General features: G+C 48.2%; 5 protein-coding genes across 6 annotated transcripts; 4 read left to right on the top strand and 1 right to left on the bottom strand.

Moving 5' to 3' along the window:
• The first annotated feature begins 1,989 nt into the window (after positions 1 to 1,989).
• Positions 1,990 to 16,619, top strand: LOC111078401 (ubiquitin carboxyl-terminal hydrolase 43). Of its 2 annotated transcripts, XM_022373064.2 has the most exons (7): positions 1,990 to 2,999; positions 9,713 to 9,799; positions 11,851 to 12,069; positions 12,135 to 12,404; positions 12,468 to 14,319; positions 14,385 to 15,286; positions 15,365 to 16,619. In XM_022373064.2, exons 1-7 carry the CDS (start codon positions 2,400 to 2,402, stop codon positions 15,413 to 15,415), a joined length of 3,981 nt encoding a protein of 1,326 aa, XP_022228756.2. In that variant the 5' UTR covers positions 1,990 to 2,399; the 3' UTR covers positions 15,416 to 16,619. The 2 variants fall into 2 exon arrangements, with proteins under 2 accessions (XP_022228756.2, XP_022228757.2); XM_022373065.2 differs by lacking the exon at positions 9,713 to 9,799.
• Positions 16,620 to 16,661: 42 nt separating this feature from the next.
• LOC111078402 lies at positions 16,662 to 20,217 on the top strand. Its single transcript, XM_022373066.2, has 4 exons — positions 16,662 to 17,151; positions 18,509 to 18,807; positions 18,886 to 19,221; positions 19,318 to 20,217. Exons 1-4 carry the CDS (start codon positions 17,131 to 17,133, stop codon positions 19,958 to 19,960), a joined length of 1,299 nt encoding a protein of 432 aa, XP_022228758.2. The 5' UTR covers positions 16,662 to 17,130; the 3' UTR covers positions 19,961 to 20,217.
• Positions 20,218 to 20,531: 314 nt separating this feature from the next.
• LOC111078421 (suppressor APC domain-containing protein 2) lies at positions 20,532 to 22,722 on the top strand. Its single transcript, XM_022373104.2, has 3 exons — positions 20,532 to 20,813; positions 21,374 to 22,270; positions 22,331 to 22,722. Exons 2-3 carry the CDS (start codon positions 21,380 to 21,382, stop codon positions 22,640 to 22,642), a joined length of 1,203 nt encoding a protein of 400 aa, XP_022228796.2. The 5' UTR covers positions 20,532 to 20,813; positions 21,374 to 21,379; the 3' UTR covers positions 22,643 to 22,722.
• LOC111078424 (coiled-coil-helix-coiled-coil-helix domain-containing protein 1) lies at positions 22,680 to 23,262 on the bottom strand. The gene is made up of 2 exons (XM_022373107.2): positions 23,158 to 23,262; positions 22,680 to 23,096 (listed from the first exon to the last, which is right to left on the bottom strand). Exon 2 carries the CDS (start codon positions 23,092 to 23,094, stop codon positions 22,732 to 22,734), a length of 363 nt encoding a protein of 120 aa, XP_022228799.1. The 5' UTR covers positions 23,095 to 23,096; positions 23,158 to 23,262; the 3' UTR covers positions 22,680 to 22,731.
• On the top strand, positions 23,184 to 25,047 carry LOC111078422 (neuralized-like protein 2). The gene is made up of 3 exons (XM_022373105.2): positions 23,184 to 23,887; positions 23,943 to 24,245; positions 24,315 to 25,047. The coding sequence occupies exons 1-3, from the start codon at positions 23,395 to 23,397 to the stop codon at positions 24,428 to 24,430; spliced, it is 912 nt and encodes a 303-aa protein (XP_022228797.2). The 5' UTR covers positions 23,184 to 23,394; the 3' UTR covers positions 24,431 to 25,047.
• The last annotated feature ends 2 nt before the right edge of the window (positions 25,048 to 25,049 follow it).

The raw sequence follows: 25,049 nt of genomic DNA on the forward strand, positions 1-25,049 counted from the left end.
AATGAATGCGCATCGATTAAAACCGCAGGGCAATCAATTTAGCGCCTTTTACACCAAAATTGGCCTGAACACATCCAATTAATGTCAGCGGGTGAACAAACACACCAACCCCATCCCAACTACATACTATACAGGGCCACCCCCGAGAAACAATTACAGCAAGGCAACAAACCACCCACACCACACCAAGAGAATGAGTGAAGAGATAGACGGAGAGAGAGAGGGAGTGTGGGTGGGGGGGTTACAGAGGGAAGCATTCCGGACAATAAACCTCCAATAAAGCGAATCCAGCGTGAGGCGTCGACGTCTAATTGCTGTTAACTCGTCAACGAGGAGCGCTCCCTCAGGATCCTTGTGCTCCTTGTGCTGCCTTTTGATTAAGTACAGGGGTGGGATGTCAGATTAGGTGGCAAGGCAGGCGGCGGCAGTCAGAGAGGGAGCGCGTCAGTGTGGGAAGTTGGGGCGCGGCAAAGTACACTCTTTGCATCATACACCGCAATGAATGAGTGCCCCATAATTGTGACTCTGAGACAAGCGACGGCCATCTTTATGTAGCTATCCACTCCCCCCTCCCCGCTCCAGACTCATCATGCTCTCTCCTTTGCATACAAACTTAATCTCTTCTCTCTCTCTCTCTCTCTCTTGGTGGGCCGCTCTCTTGCGCATGCGTCTTGGCGCTTCGGGAGACTGCACGCTCATTGGCTGTCAAGGGGGGCGTTGCTTGGAGCCACTGCTACAGCAGATACATTTGTATCTGTATCCGCTGCCTGCTCTGCTGGCTTCACTGTCGCACTGCTGCTTGCTGCTTGCTGCTGCTGCTGCTGCTGTCGCTGCTCTGCTTATGGCTAATAAAGTAAAGCAAAATAAAACGCTGCCATAATTGGCATTAATGCCGCAACCATGAATACTAAAAAGTTTTTACGAGAATAAGCTGCAGTTGATTCGAGCGCGAGTCCGCCATTTGCAGCGTCATTGGCAGGACAGGTTGATGATGGCCCAAAAGAACGGATAGGATTCAGGCTGATTCATCTGAAGGCGGCTGTAACGAACCCAAGGGCTATTATCCTTTTTATATATTTTATTTTTACATTAATCAATATTTACATTTTACATTCATTTTACACTTACTGGCATCAAAAGTATGCAACACTTTTATTACGTTACCTAAGCCTCTTACGTTGCAACGACATTTCAATTTCATATCATCGAAACATTGCCAGTCAGCAGATTGCAATAATCAAGTCTGTAAGGTTGCCTGACCTGCTGAATATTTTCATGTGGTGTGCGACATATGGAACGTAGCAACAATGAATTTACGTTCCCTACGCGTTCCCGATAGGAATTTCGAAACACAAATCAAATGCATAAATAGGTAAAAAACATGTCAATTTAAGACAAATTCAATATTAATGTTTGAAGGAAATAGTATACCCCAGCATAATGTCCATAGCAGAAACTTGGTTGACCAGGAAACATTGACGTCACATTCTGGTACACACTTTCGTTTTAAGCTTTGGCCGTTTTTGTTTGAACCTTATTATGAAAAAGAGTTCTAAAAACTAACCAATCTTGTACAAAATTTATTGATGTATTGGATAAAATTATTTGTTAAGTGTTGAATGGCCTAACTAGCTAGTAGTATTAAATCGAATATCAAAATTGAGAAATATGATTTTCGACCATGGACAGGGAACGATTAACCCATGATCGACCAGTGGGTATTTCGATGTGCGCACGAATATTATGAAACCTGCAATATTTGTTACGCATTTAAGGTGGACGATTTTTGTGCTATAGGTAAAAAGGAAGGATCTACAAGAAGAATTTACGAACAGTATTATTTTCCGAGGCTTAATTGATGGGTTTTCAATATTTAAATAGACGGGGGTTAAGATGGCTAAGTCCTTTTTTTCTTCGGTATATTTTATGTAGAAGGAAAGTTTGGTATATCGCTGAGGGTCCGGCGGTATATTGGATCGGTAAGTCCACGGTCACACTGACGGGTGCGGGGGTGTGTGTTGCTGAATGATCGAAGTTAATATTTTTAAGCAAACCCGTGCAATGATACAGTTTCGCCTGCCTGCGGCCGAAATGCAAACGCGAAAAGCACTCAATTATTAATGTCACTTGCAACAGTAGCAGCCACCAAAAGTGAAAGTATTTGCATACCGAACGGAGTGGGTCACTAAGGAAGAAGAGGAAGGAGAAGCATAGGCAGACAAACAAGCGAAACGAAGCGTGAAAGAGGAGAAAATCGGAAATAAAGTGAATTAGAAATAGGTTAAAAATCACTGCTCAACGGTCAATTTGAATTAGTTAATAACTCCCGCCAGTGCAATTTTTATATGTGACGAAAATTAGTGTTTTGCTGTGCAGAGAGTGGGCGAGTGAGAGCGAGAATGGGCACAACAAAAGAGCAACAAAATGAAGGCGACGCCGCAGCAGCAGCGGCGGCCGTGGGCGCCACCCACACAACACCAACGCAACAACAGAAGCAGGATGAGAGAGAAGGAGAGGATAAGACGCTGCCCACACCGCCAGTGGTAATCATTCCTGCTACCCAGGCCCAGGCCTCGACCATGGCCACAAATGCCGCCAAAAAGATACGCCGAGCCTTCTCCATGCCACGCAATCCGTTTCGCTGGTCGCGCAAATTCAAGACGGCAGCCGCAGCGGCAGCTATAACAACAGACGCGGAGTCTGGAGCCGGCAAGGATAATGCCGGGGAGCGTCGAGGCAGCCATACGGCCATTTCGTCGTGCGTCAGCGGTGGACGGGGACGCAGCGGCAGCATTGTCTCTCTGAGCAGCTACGAGGCGGCGCCTGGAGACGCCGCAGCCGCCACCACCACCACCAATACAAATGCCAATAGTAACAGCAACAACACCAATAACAGTAACAGTAACAGCAATAAGCGGGCACGTGTTCTGCGCCGTTCGTCCTTCAAGAAATTTCTCAATCGCATTGCCCAGCATCTGAGCGCAACTGTAAATGTTGGAGTAAGTATTCGATTTGTATTTGTATTTGTAATTACTCTCCCCACATTATTGGTGCGGTGGGACATGCTCGAGCATGAAACTTTGCCCCTCTTTCACCTTTCTTTATTCTGTTCTTTTGTTCTGCTTAGGCTGCAGCTTCTAGCTTCGTGCTCGAAGCTGCCGCCTGCTGCTGCTGCTGCTCCTCTTATCAAGAGCAATATATTTATAAAACGGCATCCATCGCTTAGTGCGTTATCGTTGACTTTGTTTTGCTCGTGTCTGGTTTCTGTGTCTTTTTGTCTCTCTTTGTGCCTCCCCCACACTCCACGCTCCACACTACTCGAGCACTCTACTCCACTTTGGTTGGGCATTTTCTTTTGTGCAATTCTCTTGTACATATTTGAATATTTTGAACAGAGAAGAAACAATACGTGTACCCTCCAGCGCTCCTCCACTCCCACCACCCACTGGGTAGGCCTGCCACAAATCGCACTTTGCCACGTAGGTTGTTTTTCTCCGTACTACCCCTTCCCTTCACAGCTGAGTCACATTTTGCGTGCTCCGATGATAACAGAGAGGTACAGCGGCACGAAATACGGCTTATTGGGACTTTGGATCGGGATTTCTTTCTCAATGCACTCTTAAAGGTGCGTCAGTCCTGAAGAGGATCCAGAGTATTCCTTAATCTATGTATACATATGGTCTCGGGCCACTCTTTGTTTAGCTGGGGGTGCGTTGGGGAGTACTTTGCCCATAAGCGATCAATGTACAGTTGAATTCCATTCGATATAAATCCTTTGTTTATACAACTATAAATACATTGTTGTTCCTCCTACTTTTTTTTTTCAAAAGTGTATCGCAAATGCTCTCCGCTCTTCTTCATCGTTCTCAGACAGAATTTAATTTACAATTACCATACCCGAGGACGGGGCATGGAAATTAATTTTATTTTTGAACAATTGCTGTCTCATTATTATCATAATTTTTGTGTTTCTGTTTTGCTTGGTGTGTGAGGAGCGAGGCGGAGGGTAGCTGTGTGTGTGGCTGGAGCGTGAAGGTGAGGAGAAAAGTAGGGCGGGAGCTGGAGCTGAAGTTGAAGCTGTAACTAGGTGGGGGGTGGGGGACTTTTTGCCTTTTGTTTCGCAGACAACAATTGTTCAAACAATTTTTGTGTAAATGTTGTCAGCATTTGTTGCTCTGCTCTGTTCGTGCTATAATAAAACAAAAATTCAGAAACAAAACAGTCCCTGACTCCCAACAACGGCAACAATACTTTTCAGGTCGAAAGCTGTTGGAGCAAATCCGCGCCAAAAAGAGAGACAAAAGTTAGCGATAGAGTGGGACACAGATGCAGAGTCGAGTGGAGTCAGACTCACTCACTCACTCCCGACAAGGCGCTGGCTGACAAATGTGTGCCACGCGCTTGTCAGGAAAACAAAACAACAACAGAAGAGAGCGAAGACAAGTGCAGGGCGTCATGACACACTGGGTCCCCTATCCCCCTAGTAACTCAATGGAATTCAATTTGATCTAATAATATCACATCATACATGTACATACATATGTACATATCATTTTACATATAACAGAATTGTTGTTGTTGTACTTGTAATGGGTTGATTAATTGTGGGGGGCAAGACCTTAGGAACGTATTGTAGTTGACCTTTTTGCGTTGTGAATTCCAGAACAAAACGATAACTGCATACGAAATCAGACAGAATTTCATTCAAAGCGCAGCACAGCGAAAGGGTTGGTGAAGGGGAGGGGAATAGCACGTAATGCTCAATGAAAACAACCGTATATCTGCCTGCCAGAAGCCACCATAGAGTACAGTGGAAGCTGCAGTAAGCCAAAGCTCAGCTCGCAGAGCAAGCTTTAACTTTAACTGTACTTGTTGTGCAGTTGTTTCTTCCGTCTTTTTCGGGCACCTTTCACCAGCAATTACTAGCAGCAGAAGAAACAGTAGCAAAAGCAAATCGGCAAACAACTACAACGTATTATTGTTGTTTTTCTCTTTTCCCTTTTTTTTTTTAATGACATTATGAGGCAATTGCCCATTGTTGCTGCTGTTATGCTTCGCCACTACACTACTACTGCAGCGAGATTACCTCATGGAAAACAATTGCTGGCTCTGATTTATGATTCATGCCTCAGGCATTCCTCATCTCCCATTGATTTTATTCAAAAGCTCAGCTCAAAAGCGAGAGCAGCAGCAGGGCAGGGCACGGCATCAACAACAATAATCTGCCTTATTAAAGATTGCATGCCAAATATTGCAAATAGCAACAAATGAATGGCAATGACGCGAGGAAGAACAGATGAGTGGATGTAGAAGAGGTGCACAGAGAGAGAGAGAGTGAGTGAGTGAGTGTAAAAGTAAAAAGTGACATTCTGTGAAGACGATCTCTTAACACGTGATGGAGGAGGCACACATACATACATACATACATATGTACACAGCATGTACATGCATATCTAATGTACAGTTTTGTCCAAGGTGTATTGAATTTAAGGTGAGGGAACATATACCGAATTCTTATTTATTTGCTTGCTGTACTCTCTCTCTCGGTTTCTTTTTGAACTGCAGCTGACCTCACCCTACATTAAATACACCTTGGATTTGTCTATTTCCGTATGCTTTGCAGCAGCCCACGAAATCGTGGCTCACGTTGCGGTTGCTGCTGCACTTGTTGATGGGAAGATTAGTACGTAAGAGCCGTGTGTGTGCGCTTAGTCCTCTTCCCTTCTCCTTCCTGCCACACCTACAGCTACACCCACACCCCTGCGTGCTAGTGTGTTTGTTCCGCCGCTACTGTTTGCTGATTTTCTATGATATTCAAGTGCACGATATACTACTAATACTACTGCGACTAGTACCAGGGAGTGTGGTACCAGGGAGGAGGTGATGTGGAGGAGGGAGGTCTTTCGCGTATTTGTATTTCCGCTGTTTCTGGCTCACACGTAACTGTTTGTTGTTGCCCCAGTACAAAACTGCGAATCGCTGTCTGTTGTTGTTGCCTTTTCTGACGGTGGGGTTGCCTCGCACGTTTTGCACTCTCACGCTCTATCGCTCTCTCTCCCTCGTTCTCTCTCTTTTTACGTATCCCCCTGTCTCCGTCTCTTTATCTGTATTCGTTTTCAAGGTAAAATCAATTGAGATCAAACTAATTGAAAAAATGTTTTTAGAATTTTTAGCCTCTGCATTTATTTTTGTATCTCTGCCGCTCGCAGCATGTTTATTTTCATAAAAAATCATATCATTTTTTTTCGGGTGGGTCTGTTGTGTGGTACACTCCCTCCATTAGATTAGGGGAGGAGCAGGGGATAAATAATGTTTTCAGTGCTGCTTAGGCTGTCTAATTAGCCGTTGCTTCCATCACTCTTTGCTTTTGTTGTTTTCCAACCGTCCGTCCGTCCGGCCAGCAACAGAAATTATTCACGTCACTCCGCAGTAATTACTCTCTGCCTTTGTCTCCTCTTAACACCACAATTCCGTGTGATATATGGTGGATATTGTGGAGCCATATAAAGATTGTTAAAGCTGTCATCAAAAGGTCTACCACTCTCGCTTGGGGCGGCCCTAAAACTGGGGCTAAGTGAAAAGGTGCAAAATGTATGCCCCATGCCCATCTGCAGGCCAGCCACTGCTTTGGCCTTGCTCAAGACCCGGTTCGCTGGGAATACTTCAGTCCAAACCAAATTTAGATATCAGTTGGGTAGACAGAAGTCATGGGTGTAGATACTCGTAGATAAGTGAGTATCATAGACGTAGGACACTTTGAATTTCTACAAATATTTCGGGTACCTCCATTAATATTAGTTGTTTATTATTTTCCCCCGAAATTGGAAAATCATACAGAAATATGATTTACCATGGATATATAATTTTGGTGAATCACTAATTAATTATATAATTAATTAATTTAAATATCCCTACAGTTGCGACACGCACTGTGCATGCATATACAAACATACATAAATGTAGATATGGAACCCATAGCTGTGTCTGATAAGCACTCTATGTATTTCCAAGGTGGACTGATTAGAGCTCCCCATTGCAGACACCGAAAGTCAACCTTGACAGAGCTTTTCCGTTCTCCTCCACCACGTAATCGAGCCAGCCAGAGGGGCGTGGCACTTGCAGTGCACATCGTAAGGTGTTAGCCACGTGCGAGAGTGCCTTTACGTAAGTAGATCTTAACAACAAGATCTAATTAGCACAGTTCTGGTAGGAGGGCTCTACAGGGAGCGGGTGACACCTGACACTTGATTTAGCGGGTAACCATTAAGCCATAACCTAATCTCAAATGTTTGTCAAATGATTGTCTCTTATCTGAAAGACATGCAAGAGATTCTCCGAATCACGGCCATAGAAATGCTTAAAACTTTTCGCGCGGTAAAAGTCCATAAATCCGTATTCCGAAATCAATGCTTATAATGACGCGATCGTTATTCATATGTATAGTTATGTGTGTCACGTGATCGATAGCTGCAGCACAACTTTGCTTTAGAATATATACATATACATAGAATACCCCGCCGGGCTTGTGAGGAATATCAAATGCGATTTTATGATTAGACGTATGACAAATGACTATCGATAGTACAGATAGATAGGGAGAGTACATGGGTAGGGAAAGAGAGTGATCGAGAGAGGTCTAGCTCTAATAATAGTTTGTGTGTCGAGTGGCTCCATTAATAAAATGCCGTCAAACCGGTAGGAGAACCTAGTCACAGACTCGGCCGGGATTCCAGCTTATGCGATCTCTAGGGCGGGGTTGTGGGATGGTGGGGTGGCCCAACCCAAAAGCCAATTTCATTCATGTTCGCAGACAAGATCTAGGAAATAATAATAGCGTCATGGCAGCAACAGTAACAACAACATGACCCATGCAATTATCTTCAATTATTTACAATTATTTAATAAAAACGTAAGCGTAACCACAACGAAAACTGCAACAACATTAACAAGAAATCTATTTGTTGTTGCCTTTTGTGGGTTACGTAAAAAACAAAGCAAACACTCGAGAATGCAGTGCAGTGCAATATCTATAGCAAAAACACTCATAAGTTATCGCGATTTCTCGTAGCGGGGGAGCTCTTGGGCTTATCAACAAACACAATTCCCTCCCATACGAGAATGGAATTTTCTGGTGGCCCAAACAATAAAACCAAATAAAATGAAATAAAGTGAAATGAAAAGAAATCGAAACCGAAAGGAATTCGAGACTTAAGCATAATAATGCGATAAGTCAAGTTATGGAGAATTTTTTAACTGCTACGCAATTGTAAACAAAGTGAAGCCAGAGATGGGAAAATGCTGCCCAAAGCTTCTATTACCCTGGAAAAAAAAAAAGAAGATAGTTCTAAAATACACCATAAACATGAGGTGAAACATGAAAAGGTAGCAAGGGAAACTAAACATTTGAAATGCCTTCAAAATATGGGATACTAGAGAATAACATAATATAATGGTCTATTCCACACCCTCTCTCTCTCTCTCTCTAACGATGAAAAAGTAGCCACCGTAGCCCGCGTCAATCAACAATCGAACTGTACACCCAAAAAAACCTGACACCACCCTGTGGATATACATAAACATTTTGGGGACGGGGTGCCCACTTGTTGGAGACTCCAAATGCAAACAAAACGAGCCAGAAATGTGCTTGAATTTATAAATAATAATGACGATGCCGATGACGATGTATGTAGATGATGATAAAATTGCTGCCAGGGTAAATTGAGACAAGTGGCCGATGGCTACTTCTATGCCCCGCTTGCTGCTCAATTAACAGAGACCGCAAGACGGGGGTACACGAACACGGCCAGAGGTATGGAAAGAAAGGAGAAATTGGAACTGCGGCATGCGGCATACGGCATACGCGTCGTATTCGCAACAATCCAAGTCTCGAACTCAGAATCTCCAGCTGTGTGAGAAATGCTTCACATGGCAGCCTGACCAACAACGCGATTAGGTCAGCCAGTAGCCACGAACAAGCCTCCCTCCATACGTATAATATTTATACATACGTATAAAGAATTAATGCTGAATACATATATACAGAGAGAGAAGATCTGGACATGCGTTTGTGGCGACTAAAAAATTCCATTCAATTTATTTGGCGCAGCCACAGCACAGCCCCGTTGGCCGCGGGTCTGCGGCTCCTCGGTTTACATCACCGTGGAATGGGACTTAATGGGGTTTGTCTAATGAGCAGAGCTTTTGCCTTAATACAAAACCTTTTCAGCTTAACGCCACAAAGGAGGAGGAGGGGGAGCAGGAGGGGTGGAGCTCTGGCGCCACTCATATTCCCAAAGAAAATCCGCTTATCGAATGGAACGGTTTGAAGGTCAGTCCAGGGGTTTGGCACTTAAAGTTCGCCACAGATGTTCGAAGCGCTTTAAATTTGCCTCAAGTTCATGCCCTTTTTGGTGGCATCTTTCTTTTGTCCGGCACTCGAGCAGCCACTTGGCTGCCATTCAATGCGGTTCCTCTTGCTCCTCCAGAGATGAGCCATTCCGAATATGGCAAATGTCGGCTGCAGCAGGCAACCGTCAGTTCAATGTCAAATTTTGCGTTGGCAACAATTTCTGGCTGGGAAACAATAACAGAATGGAAAGGGTAGGGAGTACAAACCCACATCTATGCTAACTATATATATGTATTTAAACAATGCTCTTGCAACTAACGTTTCGATTCCACCCCACCACATTTTGATTGCTGCATCTTCAAGTCGGAGGAGCAGAACTCTGCTGCCGCAAGTCGTGTAAACTTGATAGACATCGTTCCCTTCTACACCGGATGCTGGCGCAGGAAAGAGGTACAAATCCACAACATTCACATTCAAAGTACAGTGCATCGCATGTTGGTAATGTCATGATCATTGGAAGCCCACACGACGGAGATCTATGCGCCACGCCCACCCACTAACAAACAGTCAACCAAAAGCGATTTATTTCTTGCTTTCTTTCTGCTTTTTGTTGGCCAATTTACTATTTGCCATTGGATTTATTTCTTTCTTTATTTTGTTGGGCCTTTTTCTGGAGATCTCTGATGCGTGGGTTTTCGTTTTCAGCAACAAACACAAACAAAATTGGTTAAAATATAACCGGCTTTTGTATTCGATTTGTGCGCCGCTTTTGTGGATCTGTGTCTTCCATCTACGATTTTGCTTCTCTATTGATTCCATTATTCGTTGAATTTTGTTTCCTTTTTTTTTTTTTGTCTATCTTTTGAGCTTTGGCATCGATTTGCTAGACACAACTATGACGCTGTCATCTATGGCCCTGTCTCTGTGGGTCTGGGTCTGTCTCCGTCTCTCGCTTACTCATCGTTGGCTTGCTGTTGTTTATTTTCTGCCTTCGTCATTCTTTCTTTTACTTCCTACTACATACTAGTACATACATATATACATACATATGTACATATGTATACGAAATAAACCCACTTAGCATTGACCGCAGACCACCATTGCAATATTGCATCTTCGTGCAACCCATACGTACGCCGCATGCAACAGACCCCCAGTGACCTTTAACCACTGGCTGCCCCGTAGTTTTCCGTTTTTCGCTTCGCACTGGCGGCTGCCAATTTCATAATCCACAAAATTTCACTGCCGTTAAAGGCACTCAGCCCCCCAGCAATAGCCACAGCCACCAGCCGCCAGTCATAGTCCCACATTTCATTTGATTTCGTTGGGATTCGTTTCCCAAAAAGCGTGTTTATAATATCGTAAATTCATATTTGACTGAATAGCCCACAGCCTCTCCCTCCCCACCCCATGCATCCTCCGTTAAGAGGTGTTGCTCCAATGTTGCATTTAATGCGGTAGTACAGTGGACACTCAAAGCAAGGTGTACAAATTTGGGAGATTCCTTTTGAGAAAATAGAGATTCGACCGTAAAGAGTTTCAGTTTGTTTAAAGGAAAGTTTTCTTGATTATGTATAATATTCCTTTTTTTTTTCGTCTGTAGATTATTATAACTCACAGATTTCACTGCTTTTAAAGACTTTACTTTTGAATTATGTATTTTTTTTTTTTCGTAGAATAGAATTATTTTGTTTTTGTTTTTGCCCGCTGTGGATTTTGAGATTTTAGGAAACTAAAGACCTGTACGATTTTATGGCATAATCTTTCGTATATTTGGTAGTATGTAAGATAATTTGGATTTTTCTGCTGGAAAATTTTCCATTATTGATCCGTATTGCGTGACTCAGTCCGAAATGAGATTTCTTTGATCGTTTGAGCACACATTTTGTAGTAAATTGATCCAATCACAAACACACAGAATTGAAACTCCACGTTTGCGTAGCTCGTTAGCTATTGCACTTACGAATACATATGTATGTATATTGTGGTCTGAAATGGAGATATGTGTACCGATAATTGATTCGCTAAATATTAGAACAAGATTTAGAACTGTCTTTGGAATAGGAACAGGAATACTAGGAATTATCATACTTCATAATTCATATTTATGGTGGTATATCCACTTGAGTGGAACTAGCTGGAGGGTTGGTGAGATGAGAGGGAATTTATTAAATTATTTAAAGAGCATTGCCATATTCGTTCTTTATTTTGTTTTGCCTTTCTTTCTTGTTTTTGGTTTTTATTTATATTTTCTTATTTTCCAACTAAATATTTCTTCATTTATCGCAAATTGATGCCTGAGAGCTGCGCTAAACAATTTTTAATTGGCAACGAAATTGAAACCCATTTGCTCCCCTACCCAATCCCCCACCACTTGCACACCCAATCCGAGGCTGTGGCTCTGGCTGAGGCTAAGGCTGGGAAACGGGTTTCTTTCCGAACAGCCATCAATTTGTTGTACTTAACAGCGACTAACACTTGTCTCCTCTCTCTTTCTCCAGGCGAATAAACACCGGCAAACCAATGGATTGGGATCGGCGAGCAGCGGCGGCGGCGGAGATCGAGTGCCGCCCATTGGGGGCTATCAGTGGCCGCCGGATCAGACGCCCGGAGTGATGGGGCTGAAGAATCATGGCAACACCTGCTTCATGAACGCCGTGCTGCAGTGCCTCAGCCACACGGACATCCTGGCCGAGTACTTTGTCTTGGATCAGTACAAGGTAAGTGAATGAAACGAAGGGAAGAGATCACTGCTAATCCACGTACCTCACTCTCCCCGCCGCAGGCTGACCTTAAGCGCCGCAACAAGATCAATTCGCGAAAGTTCGGCACCAAGGGAGAGCTCACCGAGCAGCTGGCCAATGTGCTAAAGGCCCTGTGGACATGCCGCAACGAGAGCGACCACAGCACGGGCTTCAAGGCGGTGGTGGATCGGTACGGGACGCAGTTTCGCAGCTCCACGCAGCACGATGCGCAGGAGTTCCTTTTCTGGCTGCTGGACAAGGTGCACGAGGACCTCAACACGGCCAGCAAGCGACGCTACAAGAGCATCAAGGTACGCGCAAAATCAGTCCAGAGTCGCATCCATGATAATCTCTAGTTTGTACCCCACACACAGAACTCCTATGGCCGGTCGGACGAGATCATTGCCGCCGAGACGCTGGCGAATCACATCCGGTGCAACAACAGCTTTGTGCAGGCCGTGTTCCAGGCCCAGTTCCGCTCCTCGCTGACGTGCCCGCGCTGCAAGAAGCAGTCGAATACCTTCGATCCCTTCCACTGCATCTCCGTGCAGCTGCCGCAGCTCACACAGCAGACGATCTTCGTGACGGTGGTGTACATGAAGCAGCAGCCGCGACAGATCAAGATGGGGCTGCGAGTGCCGGCGGGATCGCCGATTGTGGCCCTGCGGGAGCAGCTGCAGACGGACACGGGCATTGCGGGGTCGCGCATGGTGCTGGTGGACCTCAATGCCGAGGGATTCACGCACGTCTTCTACGACACGCAGCCGGTGGAGACGCTCAGCAGCATCGAGAGCATCTACTGCATCGAGGTGCCTGAAGCGGCTGCGGAGAGTCCCCGATCCCAGCCAAAGACCGCCACCACGCCAAAGGCATCGTCCTCCCCGTCGGCTCCCGAAGCGGCAGAGAAGATCCCCTCTGCCCCAGCCCCTGCAGCTGCCCCACAGGCAGATCTGCTCCTCCTAGTGGCCAACGTTTACAGAGCAAAGGACGGCAAGGACATGACCCGATTCGGGGCACCGTTCAGTATGAAAGCTCCGCGCGACTGCTCCTACCAGGATCTGCAGAAGCGGATGCTGCGCGAAATGTCGCCGCTGCTCAAGCCGGAGGTCTTCTCCTATGCCACGCCCCTGGCGGACATGTTCCGCATCCGGCTGCAGGACCCCTCCGCCGACCCCGACACCTACCTGGAACAGGTGGAGCATCCGCTGCTCACCGAAATGATCGACATGGCACTCACAGTGCTCGCCTCTGAGGCGGGGCCACCGCACATCAAGCTCCTGCTGGAATGGAGCTCGCCCGAGGACCACTTCCTCGCGCGCCAGCAGGAGACCGATGATGAGGCCGTCGTCGAGCACGAGAGCGTGGCACGGCTGAGCGCGAGCAAGGCCAAAGATACCGCCGCCTTAACGCTGGAGCAGTGCCTGGAGCACTACACCAAGGCGGAGACGCTCAGTGCGGAGGACGCCTGGCGCTGTCCCCACTGCCAGCAGTATTTGCCCGTGGTGAAAACGCTGGGCCTGTGGTCGCTGCCCGATATCCTGGTGGTGCACTTCAAGCGCTTCCGCCAGCACCAGTCGAAGGGACCGCAGGCGGCCAAGCTCACCACGATGGTCAAGTTCCCGCTGACGGCCTTCGATATGTCCCCCCATCTGGCCAAGGGTGTCCACGAGAGCGCCACCAGCAGCTCCCTGGGAATCCTAGATGGCGGTGGTCGCGGCTCGAATCTGTGGAAGCGTGCCCGCTCCGGCGACTCGCGCTCCTCCACCCTCAACTCTCGCTGCGACCCCAAGGACACGCGGTACGATCTGTATGCCGTGTGCTACCACCAGGGCGACACTCTGGAGACGGGCCACTATACGGCAGCCTGCAAGAACCCATACGACCGGCAGTGGTACAAGTTCGACGACCAGCGCGTCAGCAAGGTGCCCGAGGACGACATCGAGCAGGACATCATCAATAACGAGGCCTATATGCTCTTCTACCAGCGACGCAGCGTCGATGCCGCCGAGTGCTCCGGCTCCAGCTCAAACTCTGGGGATCACTGGGTCTCCCGCATTGCCCCGTCTTCAGCTTCGGCAACCTCTTCATCGGCCGCCTCAACATCTGGCAAAGAGAACGAGGGAGCTGTCAAGGCGGAGGCGGGGCCCAGCGAGGTGGCCGAAAGTGGACCAGCCGCGGAGAAGGCTCAGTCCAAGCCCGTGGAAATTCCACTTGTGGGCGAAGAAGGTAAGAGAATGAGCAGCATGAACAGCTCTTTACATGAGTATTAATCTTGCATACCCCTCTTTCAGTTGCTCCAGAAACCACAGAAGCTGTGGTCCAGGATGAAAGCAAAGCCGCCTCCCACGAACTCCCACTCAACATTGAGGAGCTGGCCTTCGCCGATGCTGATGCTGATGCCGATGCGGATGTCAGTTTGAGTGAAGATATCAAGGTTGAGAGGATAGAAGCTGCAGCAGAGCCAAGCCAAACAACCGCAGCTGCAGTTGCAGCTACAGAACCCAAAACGGCAGCGGCAGCGGCTATGGAGGAAGTCACGCACATTTTTGCCATGGACGAGGAGCAAAAGGAAGAGCCCGTGGAATTGTCAAAGGTCATCAGCGGGAGCGAAATCCTGCCCGAAAGTCTGCCCACTACTGAAGTGGTTCGGACCAATGGCCATGTGAGCCCCTCCTCTAGCTCGGCTTCGTCGGAGAGTTCACTTTCGTCGCGTTCCTCGCCACGGTCGCTTACCACCTCCGTGACAGCGGCATCCACGCTGCAGAACAAGCTCAATGGCCACATGAATTCCGCATGCTCGGGCATGTTCAATGGGAATGGGAATTCGACAGCGACAGCTACGACGAATGGCACGCACCCGCAGCTGTCATCCAGCCTGCAGCTCACACGGCAGGTGCTGAGCAACCATAACTGGCACGGATCTCGGAGCAGTGTCTCGGCTGTGGAGAATGCCACACACCAGCAGCAAAAGCAGCAAGCGGCTGCGGCGGCTAGCCTCAGTCTGCGCCACTCCTTCTCCACCAGCTCCAACTACAAGCTGCGCGAGTGCACCGAGACGCTGTCCTCGCTGCTGCGCAACTCCACGAACACCTGCAGCAAGGACACGTTGCTGTTTATCGATCAGCAGAGCCATCATCACACTTCGGGCCTCATCGAGGACGACGATGATTCGTATATGGGAAGATCCTTGTGGGTGAGTTATAATCTGATGAGAGACAACTTTTGTTAATTAAAACCCAACTAAATGTCGCCTCAAATGTCCATTCTGCAGATATCCCCAGTGACGCCACACAAGCTGATTACAGTTTCGCCAAAGAATTAATTTGGGATATTGATGGGCGATCCTACAACACGGAACACACAACACAGACAAGCAGGAAAGCGGAATGCAGAATGCAGAACACGGACACACACACAAACGCACTATAGCCATAAGCCTAAAGTTTACTTTATATTGATATTTCTAACGTTTAAGAACGATCGATAAGCATTACGAGGACGTTATACAACACGGTTTACTTTAGTAGGGAGATATATATTATATACATATATATATCTTGTGTATACTCATACATATATTTATACATAATACGATAGCTGCAATATGGCATTAAGTGGAAAAGCTGAGAGGAAAACTTCTGTAGCTCTAGGAGTTTAGTTAAGTTTAAGTTTATTTATTTCGATTTGGATTTCGATGATGGCCGTTTCTGAAGCCAACGACGAGAAGGACTCTTGTTCATATTTTACCAATTGACATTGCATTATATTCTGTATAACTTTAACGTTAGTTACTAAGCCAAACAAACAGTGAAGTACAATTTTGATTCGATTCGATTCGGTTTAGTTCTCCCACACACATTTCCCCCCATCCGCTTATAAGTACTAGCTGCTCTGTATAGATAGTAGTTCTCCCCCCATCCATTTCGGATGTGTATCGATGAAGTGCTTGGCATTACCAATTAAGTTAAGTTCTTTCTTTGTGCACGAAACCAAGTTTCAAACAAAACATTTCTCTACGCATAGATATGTAGATCTAGCTCTAAAGATATACCCTTATTCTTATCCTACAATTGTGGATTACTTTGAATACTTTGATTTGCCATTTACCAAAACCATTTCCCTAAAACTTGTAAACCCCCCCATATGTATGTATGTATTTGTTTCGATTCGCATTGGTTCTATATACCAGATATTAGCATATACACGAGTATATATACATGTATGGAATGTATACTGAAACATATTACTTTATAAATAGTGTATTGTACATGTAGAAAGCATTACACCAAAACATTATATTGATAACAAATGTTTAAAGACTCTACGGCATTGTTTTTGCAAAATGTTTATTATATATACGTACTGTACTCTATATATTATATATACACCACACATCCATGTATACACGGAACGGAGGAAAAGGACCGGGACTATGGACAGTTGGAAAGAAATAGAGACGAGGAAGGAACTTTATTACGATGTGTAATGTTCATTGAATTCATAAATAAACGTGAAATTGTTGGAAATAATTGAAATTTAAACTCAGCAACTCAGGGACAGCAATTCTATAAGGCGATATAAGTAAAATACGTATATTTCTACAGCGTAATGTATGATTTCCTCTGCATCAAAGTCAGCCGGAAAGTCCGCTACAAAAAGTGGCAGCATGCCCCAAACTTGGTGCTGTCTCTCTCTAGCTGTCTCTCACAGTCTCTCTGGTGCTCTCTGGTATGCTAAATTCAAGGCAAAGCTTTCTTTCATTCCACTTTCTTGCGGCACGGCACGGCACGCTCTTGCTCTTTGAATTGACCGGGCCTGAAGAAGAAGCAACAGCAGGCGACAAAGGCAGAGACGAGGCCCACTGAAGGAGGTTCAACGTCTGCTGGCTGCCACACTCTTGGCTCAGTTTCAGTTCAGTTGCTGCACTTGACGCGTCTTGTTCTGTTCGCGCTACCCGACTCTCAAGAAGAACCTACCATTATTGTGTGCGTGTCGGAAAGAAGTTGATCGCCAGAAGAAAAGATTGTCCCATAAAGCATGGATTATCGTTTACTGTTGGTATGTGTCATTACGGGAAAGGGAATGGGATTGGGAATGGGAATGGGATTGGGAATGGGCATGGGAGCCTCATAGCTGGTGCTAACTGTTCTTGTTCAAGCCTCTAGTTCGTTGGCCAAGTCATTTGTTTTGCAACATTTGCGCTCACACTTACGGTACGGTACGGTACGGTGCGATGGCTATATGGCTGGGGAAATGGCCCGATTCTGGAGCATGCTAATGAATTAAACTAACTGTCGAGTGGTATGGTAGGGAGTGGGGTGTGGGGTTCTTTGGCTCTGTTCTGGTCGGTTCCGTTCTTCTGGCTTGGGTGCCGGAGCAACTTTCCCGTTAGCCATAGCATACACACACTTAGAACACACACCACACGCCACCCCAACGAGTTCTCTGGCTGGAGGAGCTACCTTGGAGTTGGAGTTGGAGCTGTTGCTAGCCATCAACATCACCATCACCATCAACCCCGAAATGCGGTCAATCTCAAATCTGCAATTAGGCTACAAATATTTACCATGCAAATTCTTTCCTGTTGTTTATCTGTGAGTCTGAGTGTGTGTGTGTGTGTGTGCTAGTGTTTTTTGTTTTTTTTTTGTTTTTTTTGGTAACAAACAAGTTTTAGCCTCATTAGAATGTCCCAAAGAAGTGGAAAACAAAAGAATGAAATGAGACCCGAGTCTTTGACCCAATTTCCCTTTACACGGAATTCAAATTTTGTGCTGTGAATCATGTCACGAAGTCATGAGATGCCACAGCTTGACTCTCGGGAGTCGCATCCCAAAACAGGCAGAGATCACAGACAAAAGGGGGAGGAAGAGTGCCAGTAGTGGTGACTGTGACAGAGAAATTCCAAAGTGTCTAAGACAGCAGCCAGCAGCCAGCCGCCCGCACCGCACCGTCACAAAAGAGATGTTACTGGCTTGACCTGAATCTCTTTGTTGAACTTTTGATTTCATTGAAGTGAAGTGGCCAGAATTTCAGGGAAAGTTCCCCAGTCCCCACTGGCCGCAACACTTAATGGTCAAGTGAGCAGCAGCAGGCCCACCGAGATGCAAAGATCACAGTCTCAGACTCAGTTTGGGTTTCAGTTCATTTTTCAGTTGTCGGGTTTGTTTATTTTCAAGCCCGCAACTTTCGCGCTTTCGCCAAACAACAAAAAATGTCTCAGACGGAGAAAGAGAGAGAGAGGGAGAGAGAGAGAGAGAGAGAGAGGGCAATAGAGCATTTCTTTCCACACAATGCGGGACCATTCATGCTGACAATTAATTTGATTTATTTATTGCCACGGCGGCGAGTTCTTCATGCCATAGTCGTACAATAAGAGGATCCCCCATCTGTGACTGTCTTTTTGTTTGTTACTTAGAAAATTCTCAGCTTTCTGCTGCTGGCCCAGTTGGGTCTTGGCCAGCCACAGCAATCGCCAGCGACGGACTACAACGAGGAGCAGCCGCCCGAGGGCTACTACGCCTTTGTGGAGTCCCCAAATGCCGTGCCCCCAAGGGTCAGGCCGCCACCGTACACCTTCGTGAATGCTGACTGCAAGGACGTGGCGGCTGGCAAGAAGTCGGCCGTCTCCGTGCACAACATCTGCGGGGATCTGAACAAGGGACAGATACCCAAGAACCCACTCGGGCAGAATGTGCTCGGCGAGCCCTATCCCTTGTAAGTCTCTCCACCTGTTCCTCGACAGATCCGAGCAGCAATCCTAAGGGCATCCATTCCCATTGCTATCTCCCACAGCGAGCTCATACGCAACCAGACGCTCAAGTTCCTCTCGAAGACTCTGCCCGTGCTGAAGGCCGACGACACCCTGCCCAAGGTCACCCAGATCATACGCGACGAGCCAGTGGAGCAGCTGGACAACAACAATATCGACCGGCCCTACCCCGGCTCTGGGTCCACACGCATTCGTCGCAGTGTCCCCGACGGCATAGAGTCCAATGAGTACAGCTACTTTGATCCCGCCTTGGACGAGGAGAGTGGACACCAGCAGCAACAGCATCAGCAGCGGGAGCAGCAGCAGAAAAGAGCCGCCGAAGAGCGCAAGCCACGAAAATTCTGCGATGGCGGTGGCGTGTAAGTAAAGCTGGAATATTATACCCATGATCCTGTTCTGAATCAATATCTGCGACAGATCCTTTGTGTTAATCCCTAAACAATTTTCTCCCTTAGATTCTGCACATTGTATCGGGCCATTCAGGGTGACAATGGCAGTGCCGCCGCTGCCACGCCCACAGCCGAGAGACGGGAGGAAGTGGGACCCATACGGTATGAGGGTCCGCCCACACCCTGCCCCGCCAAGGTGGAGTATGCCACGCCAGTGTTCGCGAAGAACTACCAGGGCGCCTGGCGCTATGTGGTGCAGATACCCTACGAGGGATACTTCACTCAGACGGTGGAGGTGACGCGCTGCATCCAGGCCAGATGCCACTATCTCGACGGTGGATGTCTCTCCTCGCCGCGCTGGGTCAGCCTGCTGGTTGCAGAGATCTTCTACCCCAATGCCGAGGACACGGTGCCCACCAGCTCGACGACCACACAGGCGCCCTCGGTGCAGGACTTCCAGGCCTATCAGCAGTACCTGCAGAAGCGTGCCGGCGTGGCCACCGCCTCCGATGGCACCTCCTCCACGGGCCCGAATGGTGCCGGAGCGGGTGCAGCGCCAGCGGATGCCCACTGCGATGGACACGATGAGCTGGGCTGCTTCCAGGTGCGCCTCTACTACGACTGGTTCTTGATACCCGGCTCCTGCAAGTGCTGGCGTCCGGACTACTTTGCCAAATACGTGCGCCGGAAGTCGGTGGCCGATTTGTGAGAGCTCCACCATGAGATCCTTAGATCCTTAGCATAAGTAAAATGCCGTAGCCGTTAAGCGAGATGGATCGAGATGAAGTGCTCATTCTAGTGATCCGAGGGCAGGATTGGATCCGCACGTGCTTGGATTGCGTAGAGTTTGCAGTTCGTGGCTGGATACCAGATACCAGATACAATTTTAACTTAGGCGATTAGCTCCCTCTTTGACTGATTAAGCCAGGCGCATTGAATTTCTACTAATAAATAAATATATTTCTCCTAAAATGCCAACACCCCCCACCACCACCTCTAGCTCGCGCTCTGCTCTGCTCTCGCTCTCGCTCTCCTCTCCGTTTCGCTCGCGGGGATTTAGGCTAGGCCAAACCGCTTCCGATGCTGCTGTATGGGTGCCTCCTTGTGCTCTTTGCCAGTATCTGTGGTTCTGTGTGTGAGTGTTTGTGTTGTGTTTGAAAGATCCACCGAAAACAAAAAATAACAACAACAACAGAAACGAAACGAAACCAGTCCCGCCGCCAGTCAACCAGTTGCGCATGCGTGCCCGCCACAGTCTCTCAGTCTCGAGACCCATAGTCGTCGAGTGTGCAGTCAGCAGCACAACCAGTCGGTTGGGTTTGGTTGGGTTTGGTTTGGGTGTTTTGGCCGGGAGCTGGACCGAACTGAAGCGACGCTGAGCACTGGAAGTGCATTACATACACACATTGGAGCCATCGCCGCCGCCACTCGAGAATAGGTGCAAGCGAGCCAACTTGTGCAAAAGCCTTGACGAACGGCCTCAAAAGGCTGCCGCACAAAATCGGAATCGGACTAGGAATTGGCTGGAAACATTTCCGCATAGGTGCATAGCACTCACCATAGTAAGTACGCGGTACAATAATGCCTCAAGCCAATACCCAATTGGTTTCTAAAATACCTTGGCTTGGGCTCGGGCGAATTTAAAATCAAAGTTTTAGCTTAAGGATCCATCAAAATGGGTGCAAACTTGTGCCAAGTCTTGTCGAAAAGTGACTTAAAGCGGCTTGCAAACGCTTTTGGATTCATAGTGAAGTTTTTGTCAATAAACAATCCCCATACCATGGTGAAAAAAGAGCACCGTAGCTTGCAGAACGATCGTTTTTGTTGTATACAAATCCCTCGGAAAAATGGCAATGCCTTCTGCAAAGGGTGTGAAAAAGTTGATGGCATGAGTTTTTCCTTGTGGAAGATGATGTGAGCCATGGGTTAGGCAATTCTCTTTGGTTTCCCACCATACATTCCATCACCATCTCTGCACCGTCACCGTCTCCGTTCGTTGACTGAATCATGAGAGATTCAAATGGGCTCACATGAATATTCAAGTTATGCATTGAGTCCACTGCGTGGGACCATCCATAATCCGAGCACACACTTTCCATTTTGGGTCTCTTCTCTCTTGCAGAGGAAGATGCTGCGGCAGAGCACCAGCACCAGCATGCTGGCCCTCAACACCAGCGACGCGCTCCATGGGTGCTCCAGCACCAGCCAAGGGCAGTCCCTGGACATGGATGCGCTGCCCAAGCAGTTCGTGCTGTCCATGAAGAAGCTATTCGACATCCTGGACGACAAGCAGAGCGGCTACGTGAGGTATGTGGACATCGAGAAGGGTTGGCAGGACGACGGATCGAAGGGACTGCCGCGCGGGGTCCTGGACTCGCTGCGCCGGGTCACGCCCAGCTGTGGCCTGCTCTCCTTCGAACGATTCTGCGCCGGCCTGAAGCTATGCCTGCTGCGCAATCAGCAACAGATGAGCGAAGCCAAGATTCGGCCTCGATCACAGCCCCAAAGTCTGGGCGCGGAACTGGAGTACGGATCGCCAGCGCCCCCGCCCAAGCCTCCGCGCCAGGCAGCAACCGTGGCCACGTCTCCTCCGGCCATGGCCAAGGCGGACATTCGCCATGCCCTGCAGAACTGGCAGCTGAATCTGATGCACAGCGAGCGGGGTGCGAGTGCGGATGCAGTCAAGCAGAAGTCGCTGACGCTAAAGACAGCCCGCGAGCAGTTCGAGCATCGCGGGTCCGCGGATGGTGGCTCATCCTCCACCTCGGCCTCGGCCACCGACTGGAGCCTGGCCCTGCCACCGAAGAAGTCGAGCAGCAAGCGACGCGAATCCCGCAGGCACACGCTCCAGAACGGCATCGACTATAACATGCTGAAGCGGCTCAAGCAGCTGGAGGAGCAGCGGGAGCTGCTGCTGTTTGGCCTGGACGGAGTGGAGAAGGCGCGGGACTGGTATATGCAGCAGGTGCTCAACGTGCAGGAGCAGATCAAGTATTTCGGGCGACTCGGCACCAGATTCGTGAGTACAACAAGCCTCATAGTTGCATCCAAGTTTGATTTTTCATTCTTTCCACTGCAGGATCAATGGTCGGAGCTGCAGCAGGAGCGCCTCAACTTCCAGCGGGCACGCGTTCTGGAGGCGAATCGCAGCCTTGCCATTCTGGCCGACACCTGGGAGCATGGCGGCTATCCGCTGCACATCAATCTGGCCATGCCGTCCAAGCTCTCCGATCTGCTGGAACGCGGCAATCTCTACGAGCAGCAGCAGCAGCATCCGCACCAGCTACAGCAGCTCCACAATATGCGTGCCATGTCCAATTTCGTCCTCAGCCAGCCCTCCCCCGAGAGCCAGTCCTCCGCGGGCCTGGGCGACGCCGATGTGGTCTACTAGGAAGCAACTAGAATAAGAATGGGAAAAAGTCTTCGACTACTTTGTAAATAGTGTGTGTATTATTAAACGGCTCAACAGTCTGATCTACTCTAGAGGGGATTGGGGAAGCGGCGCATGTACTTGTTCAGCTGCTTGTAGTTGAGGTTGTTGCCGGGCTGAACGACTCCCTGGTTGACGGTCTTCTTGGCCTCGAACTTGCGGTCCATGTAGCACTTGAAACAGTTCTGGAACGTCTGGATCTCCTTGTGGCAGTATTTCTCGACGAACTCGTTGTCCTTCATGCAGGCGAAGAGCATGCCCATCTCCTGCAGACAGGCCACATCCGAGCCGGAATCCGCCTTGCCGCTGACTGTGTTCTTCAGGCGCAGCGGCAGAATCTCCTGGAATGGTACCTCCTTCTCGTTCTGCGGCGTGCGGCCACGTGCGGCAAAGAGGGCTCCGGGTATGCGCATTTCTACGGAAAACCCCAAATCACTCAATTCTTGCTTTTTTAGTCAAATAAATACAATTTTTACCAATAATATTCGTCTTCTTTGATCAGCTGTGCCGGTTACGTCAAACACGTATATGTGCGCTACCCAACACTCTCTGAATTAAGGTGTCGACGCTTCGCAGCACTGAAATTCAACAACATTTCAGCCACAAAACAACAGTGTCCGGAATATCTCAGAAAAGGGTAAATAAAAGCACGGAAAGGAAGGCCAAGAAGCAGAGGCCATCACTTGACCGCCACTTATTCACGCCCACGCGTCATGGAAGCCGCCCAGAATGCCGACCAGGCGGCCCAGCAGCTCGTTGGGCCAACAGACGCGGTGCATGAAGAGGAGGAGCCGCCGCACCAGCATCCGCTGTCGAACAGTGTGGGCAGTCTGAAGCGCCAGATCAGCCGTTTCCATCCGTATCATGGGTCAAACATCCAGCTGGATGACGATGCAACCGTCGCGTATCGCAGGGCGAGCTTCGCCGATGCGTTAGCCTTCTCGGAGCGGCCGCTGGCGCCGGGCGACATATTCCTAGTGGAGATTGAGCAGATTGAGCGCGGATGGTCCGGACACATGCGCCTGGGCCTCACCGAGCTGGCTCCCAATGTGATTGAGGCAAGCGCCGAGGGCCTTCCGCACTTTGCTCTGCCAGACCTAGCCAATATGGGCAACAGCTGGATATACCCGATATCCAAGTTCGATATGAATCAGCGGCAGGAGCCCGTGGACATCATCGAGCCGGAGACCTATAGTCAGTCACACCGTGAGTAGACAGCCATCCAGCAGTGAAGTTTTGTTGGTAACGCCTACGCTCTTAGGAAACCTTCTGGGCGATGCACCACACATAAGGACGCCGCGTGGCCTGCTGCCAAAGAGACTGCTGCGTCCGGCCATGGGCAAGGGAAACTCTGACATTCTGCTCACCGACAGAGGCTCTCGCATCGGCATTATTTACGTGCCTTCAACAAACAGCCCGTCCAGAGGCGAGCTTCATTTCATTATAAATGGCGTGTCCCGTGGACCCGTCGCCAGGGAAATTCCTTTGAATATGGCACCCCTATTTGTTGTTATCGACGTGTACGGCACCACCAAGCAGATCCGCATCATCCAGCTCGAGGGCAGTAAGTGCATTGAATGGAGTCCATGTTTTTTCCGTATTTGTATAACCATCTACCCGTTTGAATCCGCAGTTCTTTCCCTGCAAAGCGCCTGTCGCAATGTCATCCTGGAGCACGTTCCAGAGAACGCGATTGGCCACCTGCCACTGCCCGAAAGCATCAAAAGATTCCTGCTGCGTAGAGATTAGGGTCGCACATAGATGGCTCTATGTAATAGAGCTTTGTGTTCCAGTGTGAATGTAGAGAGAGAGCGTGTGCGAGAGTGTGTATGCATGAGCGTGGATCGTGATAGTCTGTTTACCCATATTTTTATAAGCATGTAACACAAGCAGTGCCAGCAGCAGCAGCAGCCACAACTGAAGTGCCCGTACATTGACTCTTGATTTCAGGCACAAGGCGTTGAGGGCCGCATCTAATGGATCGATGACGATGCACTCCGCTACCCAGTTGAACTCTATACAATACCATTCCCGGGTCACCCTCTGCTGTGGCGGGTGTCTATTTTTAAAATGTTCTAATTTATTTTTTGTATCGGTCTGGTTTCGTTCATTATATTTTTTGAGACTATGTTTGAGAACATAACCATCGTTATCCGACTCAATAGGAGGGATACCATATCTACGAGTATCTTCCAGCTGTAGAAGACCGGACCAGATCCAACACCGCCCTGCCTTTTAGCGTTTCGGTTCCGATCCATTCAAGACGATTTTCGTTTGCTTTTTACTTCTAAGTGATTGTTGCTAAATGTAAATTAAGAATGTAATAAAATACCGAACGAAGTTGCTGTAATCCGTCAAATTCCATAAT

Source organism: Drosophila obscura, unplaced genomic scaffold (assembly GCF_018151105.1).
Source record: "Drosophila obscura isolate BZ-5 IFL unplaced genomic scaffold, ASM1815110v1 contig_17, whole genome shotgun sequence".
Lineage (NCBI taxonomy): Eukaryota > Metazoa > Arthropoda > Insecta > Diptera > Drosophilidae > Drosophila > Drosophila obscura.

What these genes read in the sequence shown, in the direction of transcription:
- LOC111078401 (XM_022373064.2), top strand. Translation starts at nt 2,400, where the DNA reads ATGGGCACAACAAAAGAGCAACAAAATGAAGGCGACGCCGCAGCAGCA. An exon ending in TTGTCTTGGATCAGTACAAG is followed by an intron (nt 12,070 to 12,134) that starts GTAAGTGAATGA and finishes TCCCCGCCGCAG; the next exon opens with GCTGACCTTAAGCGCCGCAA. An exon ending in GACGCTACAAGAGCATCAAG is followed by an intron (nt 12,405 to 12,467) that starts GTACGCGCAAAA and finishes CCCCACACACAG; the next exon opens with AACTCCTATGGCCGGTCGGA.
- LOC111078402 (XM_022373066.2), top strand. Translation starts at nt 17,131, where the DNA reads ATGGATTATCGTTTACTGTTG. An exon ending in TGGATTATCGTTTACTGTTG is followed by an intron (nt 17,152 to 18,508) that starts GTATGTGTCATT and finishes TTTGTTACTTAG; the next exon opens with AAAATTCTCAGCTTTCTGCT. An exon ending in CTCGGCGAGCCCTATCCCTT is followed by an intron (nt 18,808 to 18,885) that starts GTAAGTCTCTCC and finishes TATCTCCCACAG; the next exon opens with CGAGCTCATACGCAACCAGA.
- LOC111078421 (XM_022373104.2), top strand. Translation starts at nt 21,380, where the DNA reads ATGCTGCGGCAGAGCACCAGCACCAGCATGCTGGCCCTCAACACCAGC. An exon ending in GGCGACTCGGCACCAGATTC is followed by an intron (nt 22,271 to 22,330) that starts GTGAGTACAACA and finishes TTTCCACTGCAG; the next exon opens with GATCAATGGTCGGAGCTGCA.
- LOC111078424 (XM_022373107.2), bottom strand. Translation starts at nt 23,094, where the DNA reads ATGCGCATACCCGGAGCCCTCTTTGCCGCACGTGGCCGCACGCCGCAG.
- LOC111078422 (XM_022373105.2), top strand. Translation starts at nt 23,395, where the DNA reads ATGGAAGCCGCCCAGAATGCCGACCAGGCGGCCCAGCAGCTCGTTGGG. An exon ending in GACCTATAGTCAGTCACACC is followed by an intron (nt 23,888 to 23,942) that starts GTGAGTAGACAG and finishes CTACGCTCTTAG; the next exon opens with GAAACCTTCTGGGCGATGCA. An exon ending in CATCATCCAGCTCGAGGGCA is followed by an intron (nt 24,246 to 24,314) that starts GTAAGTGCATTG and finishes TTGAATCCGCAG; the next exon opens with TTCTTTCCCTGCAAAGCGCC.